We start from the raw sequence: 19,998 nt of genomic DNA on the forward strand, positions 1-19,998 counted from the left end.
CTGTAAAGGGGTTTAGGGACTATAGTGTACATTTGGAATTGTATTCAGAATCAAATCCTACAAGGACGTTGTAACTACCCAAATGCAACTAAAATGACATCAATTGTTTATGTAATACAGTAGTAAATGGTTCTTATGTGGTTTCTTCATTGCCACAATTATTCAACCCCTTAAAGACTACCACTCTGAAGAACAGAGGTTCATACAGGTGCTTTCCATCAGGTATTGAAAACACCTGTGGATGTCACCGAGCAGCAATCAAGCATAATAAGCACCAATTAGGCAGCTTTAAAATGACTGTGATACTCAGCTCCTTCTAGACATTTACTGGTGTGGTTACAAACATGGTGAAGGCAAGAGAATGGTCCAGGAAGACAAGAGAAGAGGTGATTTCTCTTCACAGGAAGGGCAATGGCTATAAGAAGATTGCAAAGATGTTAAACATACCAAGAGACACCTTAGGAAGCATCATTCGCAAATTCAAGGCAAAGGGCACTGTTGAAACGCTACCTGGTCGTGGCAGAAAGAAGATGCTGACTTCGACTGCTGTGCGCTACCTGAAGCGTAGAGTGGAGAGAAGTCCCCGTGTGACTGCTGAGGAACTGAGAAAAGATTTGTCAGATGTGGGTACAGAAGTTTCAGCCCAGACAATAAGACGCACACTGCGTAATGAAGGCCTCCGTGCCAGAACTCCCAGGCGTACCCCCTTGCTGTCTCCAAAGAATAAGAAGAGTCGACTGCAGTATGCCAAAAGCCATGTGGACAAACCACAAAAGTTGTGGGATAGTGTTCTGTGGACTGATGAAACAAAATTAGAACTGTTTGGGCCCATGGATCAACGCTATGTTTGGAGGAGGAAGAACAAGGCCTATGATGAAAAGAACACCTTGCCTACTGTGAAGCATGGTGGAGGGTCAATCATGCTTTGGGGCTGTTTTGCTTCTGCAGGTACAGGGAAGCTTCAGCGTGTGCAAGGTACCATGAATTCTCTTCAGTACCAGGAGATATTGGATGGAAACGTGATGCAGTCCGTCACACACCTGAGGCTTGGGAGACGTTGGACCTTTCAACAGGACAATGATCCCAAGCATACCTCCAAGTCCACTAGAGCATGGTTGCAGAGGAAAGGCTGGAACATTTTGGAGTGGCCATCGCAGTCACCAGACTTAAATCCGATTGAGAACCTCTGGTGGGACTTAAAGAAAGCAGTTGCAGTGCGCAAGCCTAAGAATGTGACTGAACTGGAGGCCTTTGCCCATGAAGAATGGGCGAAGATACCCGTAGATCGCTGCAAGACACTTGTGTCAAGCTATGCTTCACGTTTAAAAGCTGTTATAACTGTAAAAGGATGCTGTACTAAGTACTAAGATTGAATGTCACTTGGGGGTTGAATAAAACTGATAATGCTGTGAGCACAGAAAAGACATTTGTGGTTATTTCATTATAACTGTTATGTTATATTTGTCTGACCTACAAGTGCCTCTTTAATGTAAATGTAAGCAAGATGACTGAATGATCAAAAGCAATGTCAAACTGGCCAAAACACTCAATTTCAGTGGGGGTTGAATAATTTTGGCCACAACTGTAGCTATTGCTTGAGTGCATGTAGACAAGAAGAGGCTGCAGGCTCTCAAGTAATGCAGATGCCAACAACAGCTTGTTTAAAGAAATTGTATCAGAGATGTTTTCATTAAAAAAAACTGCAACAAGTATAAGGTACAGCAGCCAGAGACCCTTCTGGTATGGCAGATTCTCAGAGAAAGGGTCAAAGCTTGCCACTACCTTTTGCCCCCACAAATTCCTAATGGTCCATCACTATTATAGGCTACCTCACCGGCCAACAGTAATATGCAGGAGGCAGGATGGCGCAGCGACCTTCATCATTATCAGGAGGTGCTGAGGCTTTGTCTGTTAGAATAGCCTGGCTGTGAAGGATGGAGGCACATTGGTCAGATACTTGACTCCAATTGCATTTCCTCCAACAGTTATTTACAATTTTGCACGTACGAGTGGATTAAATGACAGCAAAGTGAAACGTCTCACAAGCACAAAAGACCTATAAAATGTTTAAACAAAGTTTTAGTCCACATTTCTTTGCAGAAATTTTAGCACAACCTTTAGATTTAAAGTAAAATGTTGTCCATTTTACAGTGAAATAATGCTGACTGATAGCTCACCTTTAGGATCATCTCAGCCCGGGTCATGCCTTTCACTACAATCTTTGTGTAACTGGCTGGAGCTTTCCTTATTACTTGAGAACCAATGGATGGCAGTTCCAGTAGAACAGTTTTCAAGGAATGAGTATCAAGTAGAAGCTGTAAACAAGACAGATAAACATTAGGCATTAGATTGCAGATAGATAATTTATATACTGGTTGGCAATACTACAAGTAGTTACCATTGGACCAATAGTAGTGGTGAAACCCTGCCAACACTACAACATAGTTACAATGTAATCTGACAATTGCTGACTTTTTTCTCTGTTAAATAGTTTTTACAAACAATTACAATGTACTCTTATATTACTGTTACAACACAGTATAGTCTTATAGATTTGATCTATAAAAATAAAAAAACACAAAACAAGATATTATCCTAAGTCAGTCTCAGTCCAGGAATCCCTTGAGAAGGTCCAGTGGGAACTGACAGGAAGAATATGGAAGTTTTTGGCACTTAAAGTAATTATAAAGCTTATTTTTAATCAAAATAATAAGGATATTATACTTACCTGCTCTATCCAATGATGCACAGAGAAGCCTGGATCCTCTCCCTCTCGGGCCCCCTGCCTGTGCACTTGGCTCTTCCTCTTCTTGGTGCACCATAATAGGAAGCTGCTTCCTATGGGTGCACACCTGCAGGCTCACTCCCGAGCCAGGATGTGTGCATCTACATACACAAAGTGTGGATTGGCCCTGCCCCCGACGTCCGCCTTACAAGATTCCATTGACAGCAGGAGTCAGTGTCTTCTGCTGCTCTAAGTCCTGTAAGGGAAATGGAGAGTGCAGCATTGCTGCACTTTGGGCACAGCCCTGGGTAGAGTTAGGATTTTAATCCAGGGAATGGACCTAATGCAGGGAATGAATTGAGGTAAAAGAATGTCCTGCCTTTAGAACCACTTTAAAGTATTTTTTTACTCTCTTCTTCTCATATTTTTTCCTTTCATTGACTTTGAGAAATAGAAAGAAAACAGCACAGCTGCGAAGAACAAGCCATTCCCAAAACTGCGTGACCATTCAAGGAGTTCAGAAAGGTAGGTCACCAAGAGACCTTTGGCCACTATATAGGAGTTACAAGCCTCAGTGGGACTGGAGAGACTATGCATACAACAACTATCAATTAGCATTTTGAGAGTGTGTCAAAAAGAAAGCCACTGTTAACTAAAACACATAAAGTTTGTCAGAAGCTACATGGGGGACTTTAAAATCAGTTCAACAGGTGCATCCTAATAAATCAGAATATCAAAAAAATTATTTATTTCAGTAATTAAATTCAAAAAGTGAAACTCATGTTATATAGATTCATTACACAAATATATTTACACATACATTTCAAGCATTTCTTTCTTTTAATTTTGATGATTATGGCTTAAGGCTAGTGAAACCCCAAAATTCAGTAACTCAGAAAATTAGATTACATATGACTAATAAAAAAATAATTTTTAATACAGAAATGTTGGCTTACTGAAAAGTACATCCATGTACAGTATAGTATGCACTCAATACTTTGGGGCTCCTTTTGCATGAATTACTGCATCAATGTGCCGTGGCATGGCGGTGATCAGTCTGTGGTACTGCTAAAGTGCTATAGAAACCCAGCTTGCTTTGATAGGGGCCTTCAGCTCATCTGCATTGTTAAGTCTGGTGTCTCTCATCTTCCTCTTGACAATACCCCACAATTCTCTATGGGGTTTAGGTCCGGCGAGTTTGCTGGCCAACCAAGCACAGTGATACCATGATCATTTACCCAGGTATTGGTACTTTTGGCAGTGTGGGCAGCTGCCAAGTCCTGCTGGAAAATGAAATCAGCATCTCCATAAAGCTGGTCAGCAGAGAGAAGCATGAAGTGCTCTAGAATTTACTGGTAGAGGGCTGCGCGGACTTTGGACTTGATAAAACAAAATGACCCAAATCATCACTGACTGTGGAAACGTCACACTGGACCTCATGCAACTTGGATTCTGTGCATCTCCACTCTTAATTTCCTTGATTTCCAAATGAAATGCAAAATGTACTTTCATCCGAAAATAGGACTTTGGACCACTGAGCAACAGTCCAGTCCTTTTTCTCATGAGCCTAGGTAAGACACTTCTGATGCTGTCTCTGGTTCAAGAGTGGCTTGTCAGTTGTAGCCCATGTCCCGCATACATCTGTGTGTGGTGGCTCTTGAAGCACTAACACCAGCCGTAGTCCACTCCTTGTGAATCTCCCCCAAATGTTTTGTCTTTTTATCACAATCCTCCCAAGGCTGCGGTTATCCCTGTTGCCCGTGCACCTTTTTCTACCACACTTTTTCCTTCCACTCAACTGTCCATTAATATGCTTGAATACTGCACTCTGAACAGTTAACTTCTTTAGCAATGACCTTTTGTGACTTACCCTTATTGTGGAGGGTGTAAATAACTGTCTTCTGGACAACTGTCAAGTCAGCAGTCTTCCCCATGATTGTGTAACCTACTGGACTAGACCATTTAAAGGCTCAGGAATCCCTTAGAGGTGTTTTGAGTTAATTAGCTGATGACACCATGAGTCTACAATATTGAACTTTTTCACAATATTCTAATTTTCTGAGATACTGAATTTTGGGTTTTCCCTAGCTCTAAGCCATAATCATCAAAATTAAAAGAAATACATGTTTGAAATATATCACTCTGTGTGTAATGAATCTATATAATATATGAGTTTCACTTTTTGAATTGAATTACTGAAATAAATTACCTTTGTGATCATATTCTAATTTATTGAGATGCACCTGTATGTCCTGAGGAGACTGAAATGTAGCTAGCAAACCCACATAGTACAATGCACTGTTGCTGATATAATGTAAGCTATTATGATAACACATGAAGTAAATGTATCAATCTTATTTTGCAATTTCAAGAGAAACCAAACCTAGTAAAGAATCAAACAAAAGCAAATAATCTGAGCTTTCCAAACAATAATTGATCTGCGTCAAGTGGCAATACAGAATATCTAACAGAAATAACAAAATATTGATTTGAAAAGAACAGAATACAAATCTCCAGCTCCTCTCTGAGTTCTACTATTCAGCCACCATAGGGTCCAAAATTTTTACATTGAAGTAACAGAAAGGCTCATCACCACCCAGGTGAATAGTAATTAGGTGGGAACATCACTGTTCAGTTCACCAATATAAGTGAACTCTACTCAAACAAAAGCACCCACAGATCAAACACATTGTTTTCCCATTTATTTAAAGAAATCACTGTTACAGTTATGAGTTGCAGTGAACCACAACTTAAATACTAAAGCAGTGGTTCTCAAACTATAGCCCATAGGCAGGATGTGGGCCACTACTCACCTGTTACTGCCCCCCTTGCCCTGTATGCAGAACAGAAGTGGGTGTCAGGTGCTGGAACGCAGGAAATAATTTAGCTGGCACTGTGGAGTGGAATGATCTCCTGCAGAGTTCTAGCTATGAAGCTATCAGGCCAGTAGAGAAATATTGTGAGAGACAGAGTATATACAGAGTTAGGTGACCATAGAAGAGCAATGCTGTTGAGTTCCTAATTTTACTGACACAAAGTATGGGGAACTATTTCTCCTATTGACCCCAATTGATGGGGCACACTTTCCCTCCGCTGAAACCAAGGGTGAAGCACAATTCCTCCCACTGACACTGAGAATGGGGCACCATTTTTCCCACAGAGATCAAGGATGGAAAATTATTCCTTCCACTGACACCAAGAATGGGATGCTATTCCTTCCACCAACACCGGGGATGAGTCACTATTTCTTCCATTGACACCAACAATGGGACATTTTTTACTTCCACTGACACCAGGGCATTTTTACTTCAAGTGACCACTAGTCACAGTCTGAGACTCTAACAGTCTGAATGACAATGAACTGGCAGGGCCGGTGCTTCCACTAGGTAAACTAGGGCACATTGCCACCTAGGGGCACCTGGGTGCAGCACAGAGCAGCACTCTCTGTGTGGGACGCCGCCATGTCATGAATTATCCTCCAGCTGTGAGGGGTGGAAGAAAGGACAGAGGAAGATGCCAGGTGTCTGGGGCCAGTGTAGTAGCTGAGCTGCTGCTCCTTCCAGTGTTCTTCTCAGACTCAATTCCTTATTGCAAGCCAGCTGGCAGCTGCTCATCACTGTGGTGTTCCAGCCCTGCGGAGGCAGAGCTGCGCCTGCGAAGGTAGGTAATGTCTGACTTTGATGTCTCTTGTGAGTGTGACCCGGCCGGACATCTATCACATGTGCAATGTGTTGGTGTGATATGACATCACGATCCTACAACCTGCTCTTCCACTGTGTTAGTGTTGCTGGTGTGGTGTTGTGTCAGATCTGTCACTGTGTGGGATCGCTCAGCTCAGCTACCTGTTGTCACAGCGTTTAATCCCCCCCCCCCCCCCTTGCCTGGGGAATTCCAGCCTGGGATCTGTCAAGAGTGTGGATCCATCATCCTCCACTCACTGCAACTGTCACCCTGCCACTGCCAGGCAGAGATGCAGTCTGTCCGTGACACTGATTTTGTCTTTAATATAGGTGCTGGTGGCATGTTATGGCACTTATTTTTGCAAATTAAAAGAAATTTAGCAGTTTCATGTTTTTCTGATTTTATATTTTCTACAGTTTTTAAAAAATTGTATTTATTTACTTGGGGGGGGGGGCGCAAGTAGCTGGTCTTGCCTAGGGCGCATAATAGCTTAGCACTGGCCCTGTGAAATGGCCCTTCATTTAAAACAGTTGTAGATCTCTGTAATAGATGAAGCAAACACTTCCTATAACTAAAAGCTTACTAAGTAAACCTCACAGCACAGCCTATAAGTAAAGAGGAACAATTTTTCTGCTGGATTACCTAGAATTCTTACATCTAAGGTTCTTTGTTAAAAGGAAAACCATATTTCTACTCTTAGGAAGAGGCTAAAAAAAAGGTTTAAAACTATGGCCTGATAAAGAGTTCTGCGCAGAAAACAATGGCAAAAGTACTGTAAACACAATACCTATTTAAAAGATTTAGGAAATCTTAATAAATAACAAACAGGGTTCTTTGCTTCAAAAGCTTACATTGTAATTATTTCTTATCAGTTATTAAAAGTCATTACTTCAGCAATTCTGTAACTTTTTTTTACCACTCAAAATGAAATATTAAGGAGAGCTCAGTTCCATTAAACTATTAAAAAAAAAAAAAACTTCACAGAAAATGCACATTAAATGGATTTACAGATTTCACCAACACAGACATCCTTTATCAACCTGATATATTGTTTGTAAGGCAAATTCGTACAGTGAAGGTCATAGAGTTTTCTGACTAGGTTCATGTTTTTGGTTTTTTTTTATATTTTACTTGAATTTCTGATAAATGTTATAAAGCGTTTGTGTTTGCTTGGCTCAGTTATGAAGTATGAAAATTAAGTATAAATAGAACTGCCGGTCAGGAAGCATGGATTAAAATACATGGTGTGTTCCAAACCTCCTGAATGACATGTATTTGGCTGCTTCTGCAAGAAACCAACAGATGAATAGACTGAGTTTAGGAAGGCAAAATGATTGATGGCAAATAGAGATGGTAATGTGGTTTTGCTTATACAGACTGATTTCTAATACACTGAATACTTCCTAATGCACTCTAAAGTAAACAGTTAGGACAATAAAGTTCATTATTAAATTGGTTTATTTTATTCACTTGAACATATGCTTTTCTCTAGTATATAATCATCTTTATATATATGTATAATATATTTACAAGTTGAATTAAATTGGAGATGCTGAAATAGCAGCAAAAGCAGCATCAGAAAATATTTGTTAACCAGGGACAACTTTGACATAAGGACTCCAACCATATTTTATGATAAGCCTTCCGAAGTTCACTTGTATCTTTTGCAGGTTATAAACCTGAAACACGAAATAAATTATAAAAAAGACTTTTCCTCTCTAAGGGTACTTATGTTTTATGCTACATTAAAGGGCTAGATTAGTAATAAAAAAAATGGTGGCTGTGACTCAAAGAACACACACGTCAGCCATAACATTAAAGTGGCCCTTCACCCTCCTTGTGAAGTTCTCCCGTCTCGACCCCTCCTCCAAAACTCTACACAGATAGGGAAGTGTATTTTTTTTCTTTACCTTTTTTTTCTTAATAAAAGTGTGGCCCAGCCCCTTCACATACATCATTCGCCTAGACGCCGTGTACAGCATTTGCTGGGCCACTTGGAATATGCACGTCACATATCCTAGGAGGCCTTGAATCTTCCATTCAGCTAGTGGGGGGAGCTAGTGGCACATCATTGTGAGGCCCTGCTGGATGAACCCGGAAGAGCTGGCGGGCCTCTCAATGACGTCACAAGTAAAATGGCAGAGGGGGACAGAGCGGTGTCCATCCAAATCACGCCCAGGCTCACGCTGACTCTTCTAGGATTCCAGGATCGCTGCAGGTGGATTTAGAATGGAGTGTTTAAAAAATTAGAAGTGGGTATTGTATGTTATTTGCCATTTCGCAAGCACACAGTTTTGAAGCTAGAGCTATTTGATACTTATAAATTCAACACAGTCTCATTATTTATATTTTATGCAAACTTTAAAGGTTATATTATTAACAAAATGTAGTTGGTTTGTACACAGTTTTCATTTCACTGCGACTTTGAGCTTTGAACTATTTATGCACGAGAAGTGTGGATATTTACGCGTCCTTCAAAACATTGCTAGGCTAAGATGTTACAGCATTAAAGTGGTTCTAAAGGCTGATGGTTTTTTATCTTCATGCTTTCTATGCTTCAAGGTAAAAAACCATCAGGCTGCAGCTCCCCCCCTAATGCTTACCTGAGCCCCATCTCAATACAGCGATGTAAACAATAGCAGCAGCTCTCCCTGGAGTCTCCTCATTGGCTCCTGCTGCTGTCAATCAGAGCCAGTGAGGAGGGACTGAGCCATTCTGTGTGTGTCCCATAGACACAGAGGTGGCTTGGGAGCGAGTATGCATGAATACCCCCAGTGGAAGCAGCTTGCACTACGGGCACTCTGCAAGGGGGAGGGGCCAGAAGCACTGGAGGGGGAACCGAGAAGAAGAGGATTGGGGCTGCTCTGTGAAAAATCATTGCATAGAGCAGGTAAGTATGGCGTGTGTTATTTTAAAGAAAAACATTTAAAATCACTTTCATATGCACAGCTCATCTTTTGTTTTTTTGTTTTTTTTTCAACAGATAGAATTTTATTACACATAGTGCAATGTTACACATGTAGCACAGAAAAGAAGCAAATCAAACATTACTGGACAGTCACGTCACTTCAATAGTAATACTTCAGTAAGGTTATAAGAGATCACCATAACCAAGAGATCAAAAGTGAGAGGGAAACAGGGAGAAGGAAAGGGTAGTAGGGAAATAAAAAAGGAAGGATAGAGAATAGAAATGGGGGGAAAGTAGAGGGGAGGGAGGAGAGGAAATAGGAGAACTAGGAAGAGGGAGAAGGAAATAAAGGAAAGGGATGGAAGGGGGGGGCAAGGAAAGGAACATTGCGAGACAGGGAAAAGGGATGAGCAGGGGAGGAAAAAGGAAGCAAGATAAGAGGAAAAATCCATGTACCAGTTAGTCAAAGGTAAAGATCCTAGCATCCATCCAAGTTGACCATATTTTCCCAAATTTTTGAAGACATTTATGGCCCATATACATTAGCAGGTAGAGCGGAAGGACTGCATTGATCATAGACCTCCAAGCTGACACTGTCGGAGGGTCTGCCAACCTCCACTTAGAGAGGATTATCTTCCTAGCATAGTAGGTAGCATACAATAAAACAGCTTCTGGTGAGAAGTAGCATGGAGATTATCAGTTATGCCCAACAACAGTAGTAAAGGATCTAGAGTAATAGGAACAGCATTGACCCTATTGATGTCCGCAACCACTGCCATCCAAAAGCTCTGAATATGAGTACAGGACCAGACCACATGTAGGAAATTACCAATCTCCGCATGACATCTAGGACAATTAGCTTGACCATTACGGTAAATGATTGACAGTCTCTGAGGAGTGTAATACACTCTATGAAGGAACTTGAGTTGAACTAAGCGATCTCTGACAAATCATTTGGGGAAGATGTTGCTGGAGCCGTTCCTCCCACTCCTCACTAGTCAGTGCAGGTAGGTCACAATGCCACATATTATATAAGCTGGCGGATTTCGCATTATCTCCAGCTGTAAGTCTAAGATATATAGAAGAAAATGGTCTATGTATATTTTGGGCAGTTAAAAGTCTCTCCACTGAATGAGAGCCCAATGGGATTAGGAAACTGCGCCCATACCGCATGTCGGAGCATAAGAATAACCAGGAGGGTAGGTGGAATTGACTTTTCAACTCATCAAAAAGGTGAGTAGATGGCCTTCAGGCATGATATTGCACAGGATCCTGATGCCATATCTAGCCCAGACCTGACGGTCCGGCACAGGCTGCAAATGAGCCAAGTTCGGGTTTCCCCAAAGGGGAGTGTGTGGAGAAATAGTACCTGGTGCACCCATAGCCATCGTGACCTGCCTCCAGACCAGAACAGTGGCTTTCATGGGAGAGGTGATATTGGGACTGGACAAAGGCCCTCTATACACTAGATTACTAAGCTCAGAATATGACCCCAACAAAGCTGCCTCCAAGTTAACTGCCGGGTTTGATTTAATTTGAGCAAACCACCACCACACTGTTACCAACACCGAGGTCCAGTAATACTTTTTAAAGCAGGGCAGAGCCAACCCCCCACCAGACAAGGGAAGTTGAAAGGTAGTCTTAGCTACTCTTGGAGTGGATCCTGTCCCTATAATTGATGTAACAGTCTGTTCTAACTTAAAAAAAAAAAAAAGAGCATTAGGAATAGGCACCGGTGTGTGGCGAAATATATACAGAAATCTGGGGAGATAAGTCATCTTGATAAGATTCACTCTACCAACCAGAGTGAAAGGCAGTGATTTCCAAACCCAACATTTTTGTATAAGCTGATGTAGGACTGGTTAAAGGTTATCAGCTAGGTATGTGGCTGAGTCGCTTTGAACCTTAATACCTAGGTATTTAACTTGGGACCACCAGGCAAGCAGGTCCGGTAGGGTCAGAGGGGGTGCTGAGGGAGTTAAAGGAAACAGTACAGATTTATCCCAATGCACTATGACCCCTGAGTAGGTACTAAAAGTATTTATAATATCTAAAGCCGGAGCCAACAATCGGTGGGCATCCTGCAAATACAGGGGAATCTCCTCTGCATAAAGGGTAAAGGGACACTTTTTACATCAGAGGTTCAACCAGTATGCCCTGGACCTGTGAATAGGCTCTCAGGAGCAATGCCATGGGCTCAATAACCATGGCAAAGAGGCCTAGGGAGAGGGGGCACCACTGTCTCATATCTCAGCGGAGTGGGAAAGAGTCAGAAAAAAAATTATTGGTCCGAACTCTGGCGGTAGGGGCAGAATAAAGGAGCGAACCCATGAGATGAAAGTTGGGCCAATCTCAAATTTACGCATAAGCAGCCATAAATAGTCCCACTCCACTTTTCGACTTCCAGAGAGGCCACGACCCCCGGGGCCCCAGATTTTGCAGCATGAGCGATAATAGTAAATAACTTCCTTAAATTTATGTCAGCCTCCTTACCAGGCATAAGGCCTGTTTGATCCCTATGAACCAGGGAAAGGATTACTTTATTAAGTTGGGTAGCTAGGACCTTAGCAAAAATGTTTGCATCCACATTCAGCAGCGATATGGGCCGGTAAGAAGAGCAGAGTTCTGGATCCTTACCAGACTTCGGCACCACTACTATAATGGCTCTCACCATAGACTCTGGGATGGCAATGTTATCCAAAGCAGTCATAAAAACTCCATGGAGTTTTGCCACCAGAGGGTCGCTATAGGTTTTAAAGAATTCAGGGGTAACCTTATTATTACATGGCGATACCACAAATGGAGATTTCATAAGCGATACATGCCGACCACGAGAGTGGAAGGCATGTGGGTCTGGTGAGTGCATACCCAAAAGGGAAGGCAGTTTCATGAGCATGTGGTAATTGTGGTTTAAAAACATGGAAAGACCACATGATTTGCAGGTGTGAAAGTGTGCTGCCACTGCTTGATTAGACTGACCAAACTACAAAGGATTGTGACCCAGAATAAGAAAACAATTCCTGCAAAAGTGACTGCAGAGCCCAATCTCAGTCCCGTGAAGACTGAGATTGAGCTCCGCAGTTACTTTTGCAGCAGTTGTTTTCTTATTCCGGGTCATAATCCTGTGCAATGTCCTTTTATCTCTTTCGGTCAATTAACCATGTGCTTATGCTTATAACATTTTCCCGGAAACCTTTGATACTGTACCTCGCAAGACATGGAAAATAAACTGTCAACTTCAGTCACAGAGGCACCAGCTAAGTGAGTACAAACAATCTGCCCTCCTTAAAGCTCAGTAAGCTCTGATTCTGCATTACTAGCAGTGCACGCAGTGAATGACGAAAGTGAGGCTTCCTACCGGTTAGCTAGGTGTCTCATCACACAGCGGAAGCAAAAGAATGTTACATCACTTCCGCTTTTACATCCAAACTCCTCGAGCGCTTAGTCTATAATTGCCTAAGCTCCCTCCTCAACGACAACAACCTGCTTGATCCCTTACAGTCTGGCTTCCATCCGCTACAAACCGCCCTACTCAAACTCACCAACGACCTGCTAACCGCCAAAGCTAATGGCCACTACTCAGTCCTCCTACTCCTCGACCTCTCCGCGGCCTTCGACACAGTTGACCACCCCCTCCTCCTTAAAAAACTATACTCCCTTGGCATCAGAGACTCCGCTCTCTCCTGGCTCTCCTCCTATCTATTTCAGCGCTCCTTCAGTGTTACCTATAACGCTGCCACCTCCCCCTCTCTGTTGGAGTCCCCCAAGGCTCTGTCCTCAGGCCCCTTCTCTTCTCCATTTACACCTCCTCCCTTGGCCAACTGATACACTCCCACGGCTTCAACTACCATCTCTACGCCGATGACATGCAAATCTACCTCTACCCCTCGCCTCACCCCTTCAGTCTCCGCCCAAATCACCTGCCTACTGAACGACATATCAGACTGGATGTCACTCCACTTCCTCAAATTAAACCTTTCCAAAACAGAGCTCCTAGTTTTCCCCCCAGCCCGTGCCCCCCCCTAACCTCTTGATCACAACCAATAACGCCATCAGTCCCACCCCGCAAGCCAAAGTTCTAGGTGTCACTTTAGACTCCAACCTATCATTCCAGCCCCATGTCCAATCACTGGCAAATTCATGCAGGCTCCACCTCCGCAAATACGTTCGTTCCTAACTCTAGACACTACTAAACAACTCATTCACTCCCTTATTATCTCACGACTCGACTACTGCAACTCCCTCCTCACCGGCTTACCTTATCACAGACTCTCCCCGCTTCAGTCTATCCTGAACTCAGCGGCCAGACTCATCCACCTTACCAACCGCTCCGTATCCGCCACCCCCTCTGTCATTCCCTCCACTGGCTTCCGATTGCCCAACGCATAAAATTCAAACTACTAACATTGACGTACAAAACTATTCATAATACTGCCCCAAACTACCTCACTGACCTGATATCCAAATACCACCCAACACGTATTTTTCACTCCTCACAAGACTTCCTACTCTCCAGTTCCCTGGTCTCCTCCTCCCATTCCCGACTCCAGGACTTCTCCAGGTCTTCCCCCATCCTCTGGAACTCACTACCCCAATCCATCAGACTGTAATCTACCCTCCTCACCTTTAGGCACACCCTGAAAACCCATCTCTTCAGGGAAGCCTACCCCACCCTCGCCTAACAGCCGATCTCCTCCACTCCTCCTACCACTCCATCCCCCACAGCCATTTCCTCCTGTACCACTATCCCCTCCCTCCTAGATTGTAAGCTCCAAGGAGCAGGGCCCTCGAACCCCTCGTGTATTGTATTGTTACTGTACTGTCTCATGTACTGTCCCCCACTATAATGTACAGCGCTGAGCAAACTTTTTGGCGCTATATAAATACTGTATAATAATAATAATGTAGATTAGGCATCCGAAAACTGTGTGGGCAAATACAGGGCGGTTTTGTTGTTGTAAAATTTGCAAGTTAACAGTGGCAGTCTTTAGAAAGGAAAACACCCAACTTCCTCACCCACAGCCAGGAGTGACCACACTCCCAGAACATGGCTATAAACTTAGGAATGCATCTCCAAGACCTATAGTACACAAATTTTACAGTAGGATTATAAAACCTACTTATGGTAGCCAGAGCAGCCATAAGAAATTTTGGGGGCCCTTATACAGCTTTAGGCAACCCCTCCCTAAGCCTGACCACCAACATTCCCCAGAGCCTGCCCACTGGCTTTCCCACCTGAAGTCTCCTTCAGTGCATCTACTTTTATTTTAGCTCTCTTAAAACGTAATATAGCCTCCATCCCACGTAATATATCCTCCATCCCATGTTTTCCTCCTCCTCCAGTCCTATGTCCTCCTCCTCCATCTCATGTCCTCCATCTCATGTCCTCCTCCTCCAGTCCCATCTTCTTCATTCCCAACCCCCATCCCATGTCGTCCAATCCCATCACCTCTATCACGTTCTCTTCTTCCAGTCTCATCTCCCCCGTCCCACGTCCTCCTCTCTCAGTCTCATCTTAGCCATCACATGCACGCTTCCTCCCGGGCCTTCCCCATCACATGTCCTCCATTCCATGTCATCATCCTCCAGTCTTATCTCCCCGCTATGTCGCCCTCTCTCGAAGTGTCCTCCTCCCTCTGTAGTTCTTCTATCCCTAATGTGCCCTCAGTACAGCCCTGATCCAGGTGATATACTTCAGTGTACGGTTCCTTCTTGGTCCCGGGGCTCACCTCGCTCTCTCCAGACATTCATCTCTGATCAATAACACTTCCAAACTCAAGCTTCTTGCTGCAAATCTCTCACCCCGCTGGAACCTATTGTCCTGACTTATCAAAGGGGGCAGGTCCAGATGACACACTACGTGCCCACGAATGGACAGACAGCTACGGGGGTGGAAAATTATGGGGGGAGGGGGAGATGTCCTAGAGAGTCAGGAGAGAGACAGAACGGTGGGAACTATGCGTGCAGCGTGGGCTCAAGGGGCAGCTGCTTTGAGCCCCACAACGAATGGGCTTGCCCCTTTTGCCCCATGTTAAAGACGACCCCATACATATGTCCCCCCTTTATGGCAGCCCTGATGCTGGCCATAGATGGATTGAAATTGGTCTGGATCAGCAGGAACAGTCTAATTTTGATCCATCTATTGACAGGCTGGTTGTGCTGAAGTCGATTTATCAACGGACTTCAGTAAATCCAGCCTGTCGGGTTTTTTGCCTGATCACTGCCAGCAGCTACAGCCTCCAGCATTGAATGCCAGTAGAACATTATAGACCTGCGGGAGGGATTCCCCCATCAACACTGACTGTGTTGATGGGAGAATCAAGCAATATGGTTGAAGGAAAGAAAATTGCATAATATATAGTCTGCCTTAGTCTGCACCTGTCAATTGCTAAATCTTTAATCAACTAATTTAATGTCTTCACAGAATACCTTGAACAGAATACTGCAGCCTTCTAGTAGTCAGTCATTTTAATATCATCAGGTCTATTAGCAGTAAATCTCTACAAAGTGTTTCCGGAGTTTAGAGAATCACACCAAATCCAGAGATTTGGAACCAGCCCATCATACATGTGTTAAGAGAATTATAATTTTTAAAACACTACAGTCCTCAGGATAATTGTCTTTAAGGGTTACCTGGCATGCAATAAAATGTCCTACAAAAAGACTAAGTGATATCATAAAGTCATTTAGGCCTAATCTATACCGATAGCGTGTGTTACTTGACCTGTAAAAGGACCCTCAAATTCCCAATTTCAAAATCTACATACAGTTCATAAAATCAGATATGATAAAGCTATGCTAATAATTATTATACATTGTATATCCGAACGTGGAAGAAGATACTGAATGGTTCAAGGTTAAACACAGCTAGGCTATCATACAGGAGGTGGAGTGGAATATTTTCACCTCCTGTGTGACCTAACTTTTTGAAGTATACAATTTTTAGGCTTACGAAAGATCAAATGCATGCTGCATAATAATATGTGAGTTACCAGATCATAACGTGGTATTTAGACTGTATAGAGTGGCACCTGCACAATCAAACATTTTGGCTTTCCCTTGGCTTATCTTCAGGCCTTCTCATTGGTTAGGTAATTTGTGTCAACATCCTCTTTAAGCAACAGAAAAGGTGACAGAATTAGCAGTCTGGAACTCTCCTTTACCATCAAACAAAGAACATCAGCCAAGAGTCTTCTTTATTATGAGCACAAACACTTTGGTAACCCCACTGCCTTATATTTAAATCACAAAGGAAGGACATCTTTAAAGAAGTAATATATTTCAGTGATCAATTCAAATAATTTATTAGGCCTGCTTACCTGTTCAGCTCCCACCATACTGATAGGTTTACATTTAAAAAGGTGGTTGATGAATTTTGGTATGAAAGAGCTGAAAGAAAAGGAGAATCATATTGAAAAAAAAAAATAAAGGGTAAAACAAGATAATAATGCACCAAATGTGTAGACAGCTAAAAATGTAATATTAACATCTAAAAGAAGAAGAAAGCTCATGTCAAACTTTGCAAATAAATACCACATTAACATCTGCAGAATATTTACAGTTACAGAAGTTACAGATGAGAACCATACAAGTAAGGCTTTGAAAGTTTTGATGGGTGTCAATGACATCTAAGCTGAATAAACACTATAAAAAAAGTGTATCTGTAAATTTTAGTCCATTAGCTGATACAGCTACGTATAAAGTAAACAGAATAATTTCATTCTTTTAGAAGTGAATGTTGCATTTTTCTTCTGTATATAAACATATTTTAAGACAAATCTTTACTGCTGAACAGATAGATATAACACCAGCTTGTAATCTAGTTATTCCTACAGTTAGTATCTGACTCTGTACTTATTTTAGCTTTCTTTAGAGGCTAACTTCACCTTTTCAAGCAGAATGTCACTTTTCACAATAAATAGAAGCCTTATCTAATGTATTTTCTGCACAGGTCATCACAATGTGCTTATCTCTTACTTACCTAGTCTATGGCAGCCTTCAATCTGCACCCTCTCTTTTCAAAATTCCAAAAGATGCATTCTGAGCCCTGACTTCCTGTAGCATCATGTGACCATCCAGGAAACTTAATATCCCATCATGTGTACCTTACTACATCAAAGAATAGGTTGCGTTTTACCTCTCTGGACCACGTCTCCCTCATTTTTGGTTTTAGAAAGCGCTGCAACTTTGGACTGACCTAAGGTAGTGAACAGGTAGGCAGGCACAATCTCCAGGAGGAGGGGGGCAAGAGCACATTGTATTTTAATGAGGTCAGCTGCTGAAGAACTTACTTCACTCTACTAATGGCTCTGTCATCCTGTAAGACAGTTACCAGGAAGTCATTGAGGAATTTTTATAGAAGAAAGCAGTGGCTTGAGGTGAGGCCTGCTCCAGATCATTGGTATAGCCTTTTCTTTTCTGTTGTAGAGGTAAATTAATGATACACTATATTGTCAAAATTATTGGGACGCCTGCCTTTACACGCACATGAATTTGAATGTCATCCCAGTCTTAGTCCGTAGGGTTCAATATTGAGTTGGCCCACCGTTTGCAGCTATAACAGCTTCAAACTCAGCATAGGCAGCACAGTGGCTAAAAGGTTAGCACTTCTGTCTGGCAGTACTAGGGTCGTTGCTTTGAATCCCAACCATGGCACCACATGCCTGGAGTTTGCATGTTCTCCCTGTGCCTGCGTGGGTTTCCTCCGGGTGCTCTGGTTCCCTCCCACACTCCAAAGACATGCTGGTAGGTTAATTGGATTCTGTCTAAATTGGCCCTAGTATGTGTATGTATGAATGTAAGTTAGGGACCTTAGATTGTACGCCCCTTGAGAGTTAGGGACTGTGAATGTACAATATAGATGTAAAGTGCTGTGTAAATTGACAGCGCTATATAAGTACCTGTAACAAAATAAATAAAACTCTTCTGAGAAGGCTGGCCATGAGGTTTAGGAGTGCGTCTATGGGAATGTTTGACCATTCTTCCAGACAAGCATTTTTGAGGTCAGGCACTGATGTTGGACGAGAAGGCCTGGCTCACAGTCTACACTCTAATTGATCCCAAAGGTGTTCTATTGGGTTGAAGTCAGGACTCTGTGCAGGCCAGTCAAGTTCCTCTACCCCAAACTTGCTCCATGTCTTTATGGACCTTGCTTTGTGCACTGGTGCATTGTCATGTTGGAACAAAAAGGGGCCATTCCCACAAAGTTGGGACCAAGAAATTGTCCAAAATGTCTTGGTATGCTGACGCCATAAGAGTTGGAACTAAGCAATGGAACTAAGGGGCCAAGCCCAACCCCTGCAAAACAATCCCACACCATAATCTCCTCTCCACCAAACTTTACACTTGGAACAATGCAGTCAGGCAAGTATTGTTCTCCTTGCAACTTACAAAGCCAGATGTGTCCATTGAATTGCAAGACAGAGAAGCATGATTCATCACTCCATAAAACACATCTCCACTGCTCTAAAGTGCAGTGGCAGCATGCTTTACACCACCGCATCTGATGCTTTCCATTGCACTTGGTGATGTAAGGCTTTGATAAAGCTGCTTGGTAGTGGAAAGCCATTCCATGAAGCTCTATATGCACTGTTGTTGTGCTAATCTGAAGGCCACATGAAATTTGGAGGTCTTTAGCTACTGACTCTGCAGACAGTTGGCGACTATTGCGCACTTCAGCATGTGCTGACCCCGCTCTGTCATTTTATGTGGCTTACCACTTCATGGCAGAGTTGCTGTTGTTCCCAGTTGCTTCTACTTTGTCATAATACCATTAACAGTTGACCGTGCAATATTTAGTAATTTTTTATTTTTTGTTTAAAAAAAAAAGTTATAATCCTATACCCACAGTTGATCCAGAGGAAGGCAAAAAAAAAAAAAAAAACTCCCCCAGCAAAGCATGATCCAATTTGCTCCTGCAGGGAAAAAAAATCCTTCCTGATCCCCTGAGAGGCAATTAGATATTCCCTAGATAAACTTTACCTATAAATGTTAGTATCCAGTTATATTCTGTGTGTCCAAGAAAGAATCCAGGCATTTTTTAACCACTTGTCTACTGGGCACTTATACCCCCTTCCTGCCCAGGCCAATTTTCAGCTTCCACCGCTGTTGCACTTTGAATGACAATTGTGTGGTCATGCAACACTGTACCCATATGAATTTTGTATAATTTTTTTCAGACAAATAGAGCTTTCTTTTGGTGGTATTTAATCGCTGCTGTGTGTTTTATTTTTTGCGCTATAAACAAAAACAGAGCAAAAAATTTTGAAAAAAAAAAAAAGTTTTTCTTTGTATCTATGATAAAATTTTGCAAACAGGTAATTTTGCTCCTTCACTTATGTGCGTTGCTGAGGCTGCACTGATAGGCGGCACTGGTGGATGGCATTGCTGAGTGGCACAGGTGGGTGGCACTGATCATCAATGCCCTGATGATCAGTGCCGATTCCTTTGCTGACAATTGCTGGTTCTCGGCAGTACTTTCCTCATGCTGTGACAGCGCGAGGAAAGTGCAGCCGATAACCGGCAACTGTATTTACCTGGTGATCGCTGTGTCATTGGACACAGCTGATCACGTGGTAAAAGGGCGCCATGATTGGCCGTTTACCGTAGCCCGTGATCAGCTGTGTCCGTAGGACACAGCGATCACCGTTGGCGCCGGGTGCGTGCACTGGAATGATGTCCATGG

The 19,998-nt window shown here is 42.7% G+C and overlaps 1 protein-coding gene across 1 annotated transcript in view; it reads right to left on the reverse strand.

Moving 5' to 3' along the window:
- Positions 1-19,998, reverse strand: part of VPS53 (VPS53 subunit of GARP complex) — a 212,940-nt gene that overhangs the window by 23,218 nt on the left and 169,724 nt on the right. The window contains exons 19-20 of the mRNA XM_089668435.1: positions 16,634-16,703; positions 2,178-2,315 (exon numbers count right to left, since the gene is read on the reverse strand). Of these exons, the coding sequence (XP_089524561.1) occupies positions 2,178-2,315; positions 16,634-16,703 (208 nt within the window). The remainder of the gene's footprint in view (positions 1-2,177; positions 2,316-16,633; positions 16,704-19,998) is intronic.

The sequence above is a fragment of the Staurois parvus genome, unplaced genomic scaffold (assembly GCF_062004578.1).
Source record: "Staurois parvus isolate SC_StPar_1 unplaced genomic scaffold, SC_StPar_1.0 ptg000058l, whole genome shotgun sequence".
In the NCBI taxonomy this organism is placed as follows: domain Eukaryota; kingdom Metazoa; phylum Chordata; class Amphibia; order Anura; family Ranidae; genus Staurois; species Staurois parvus.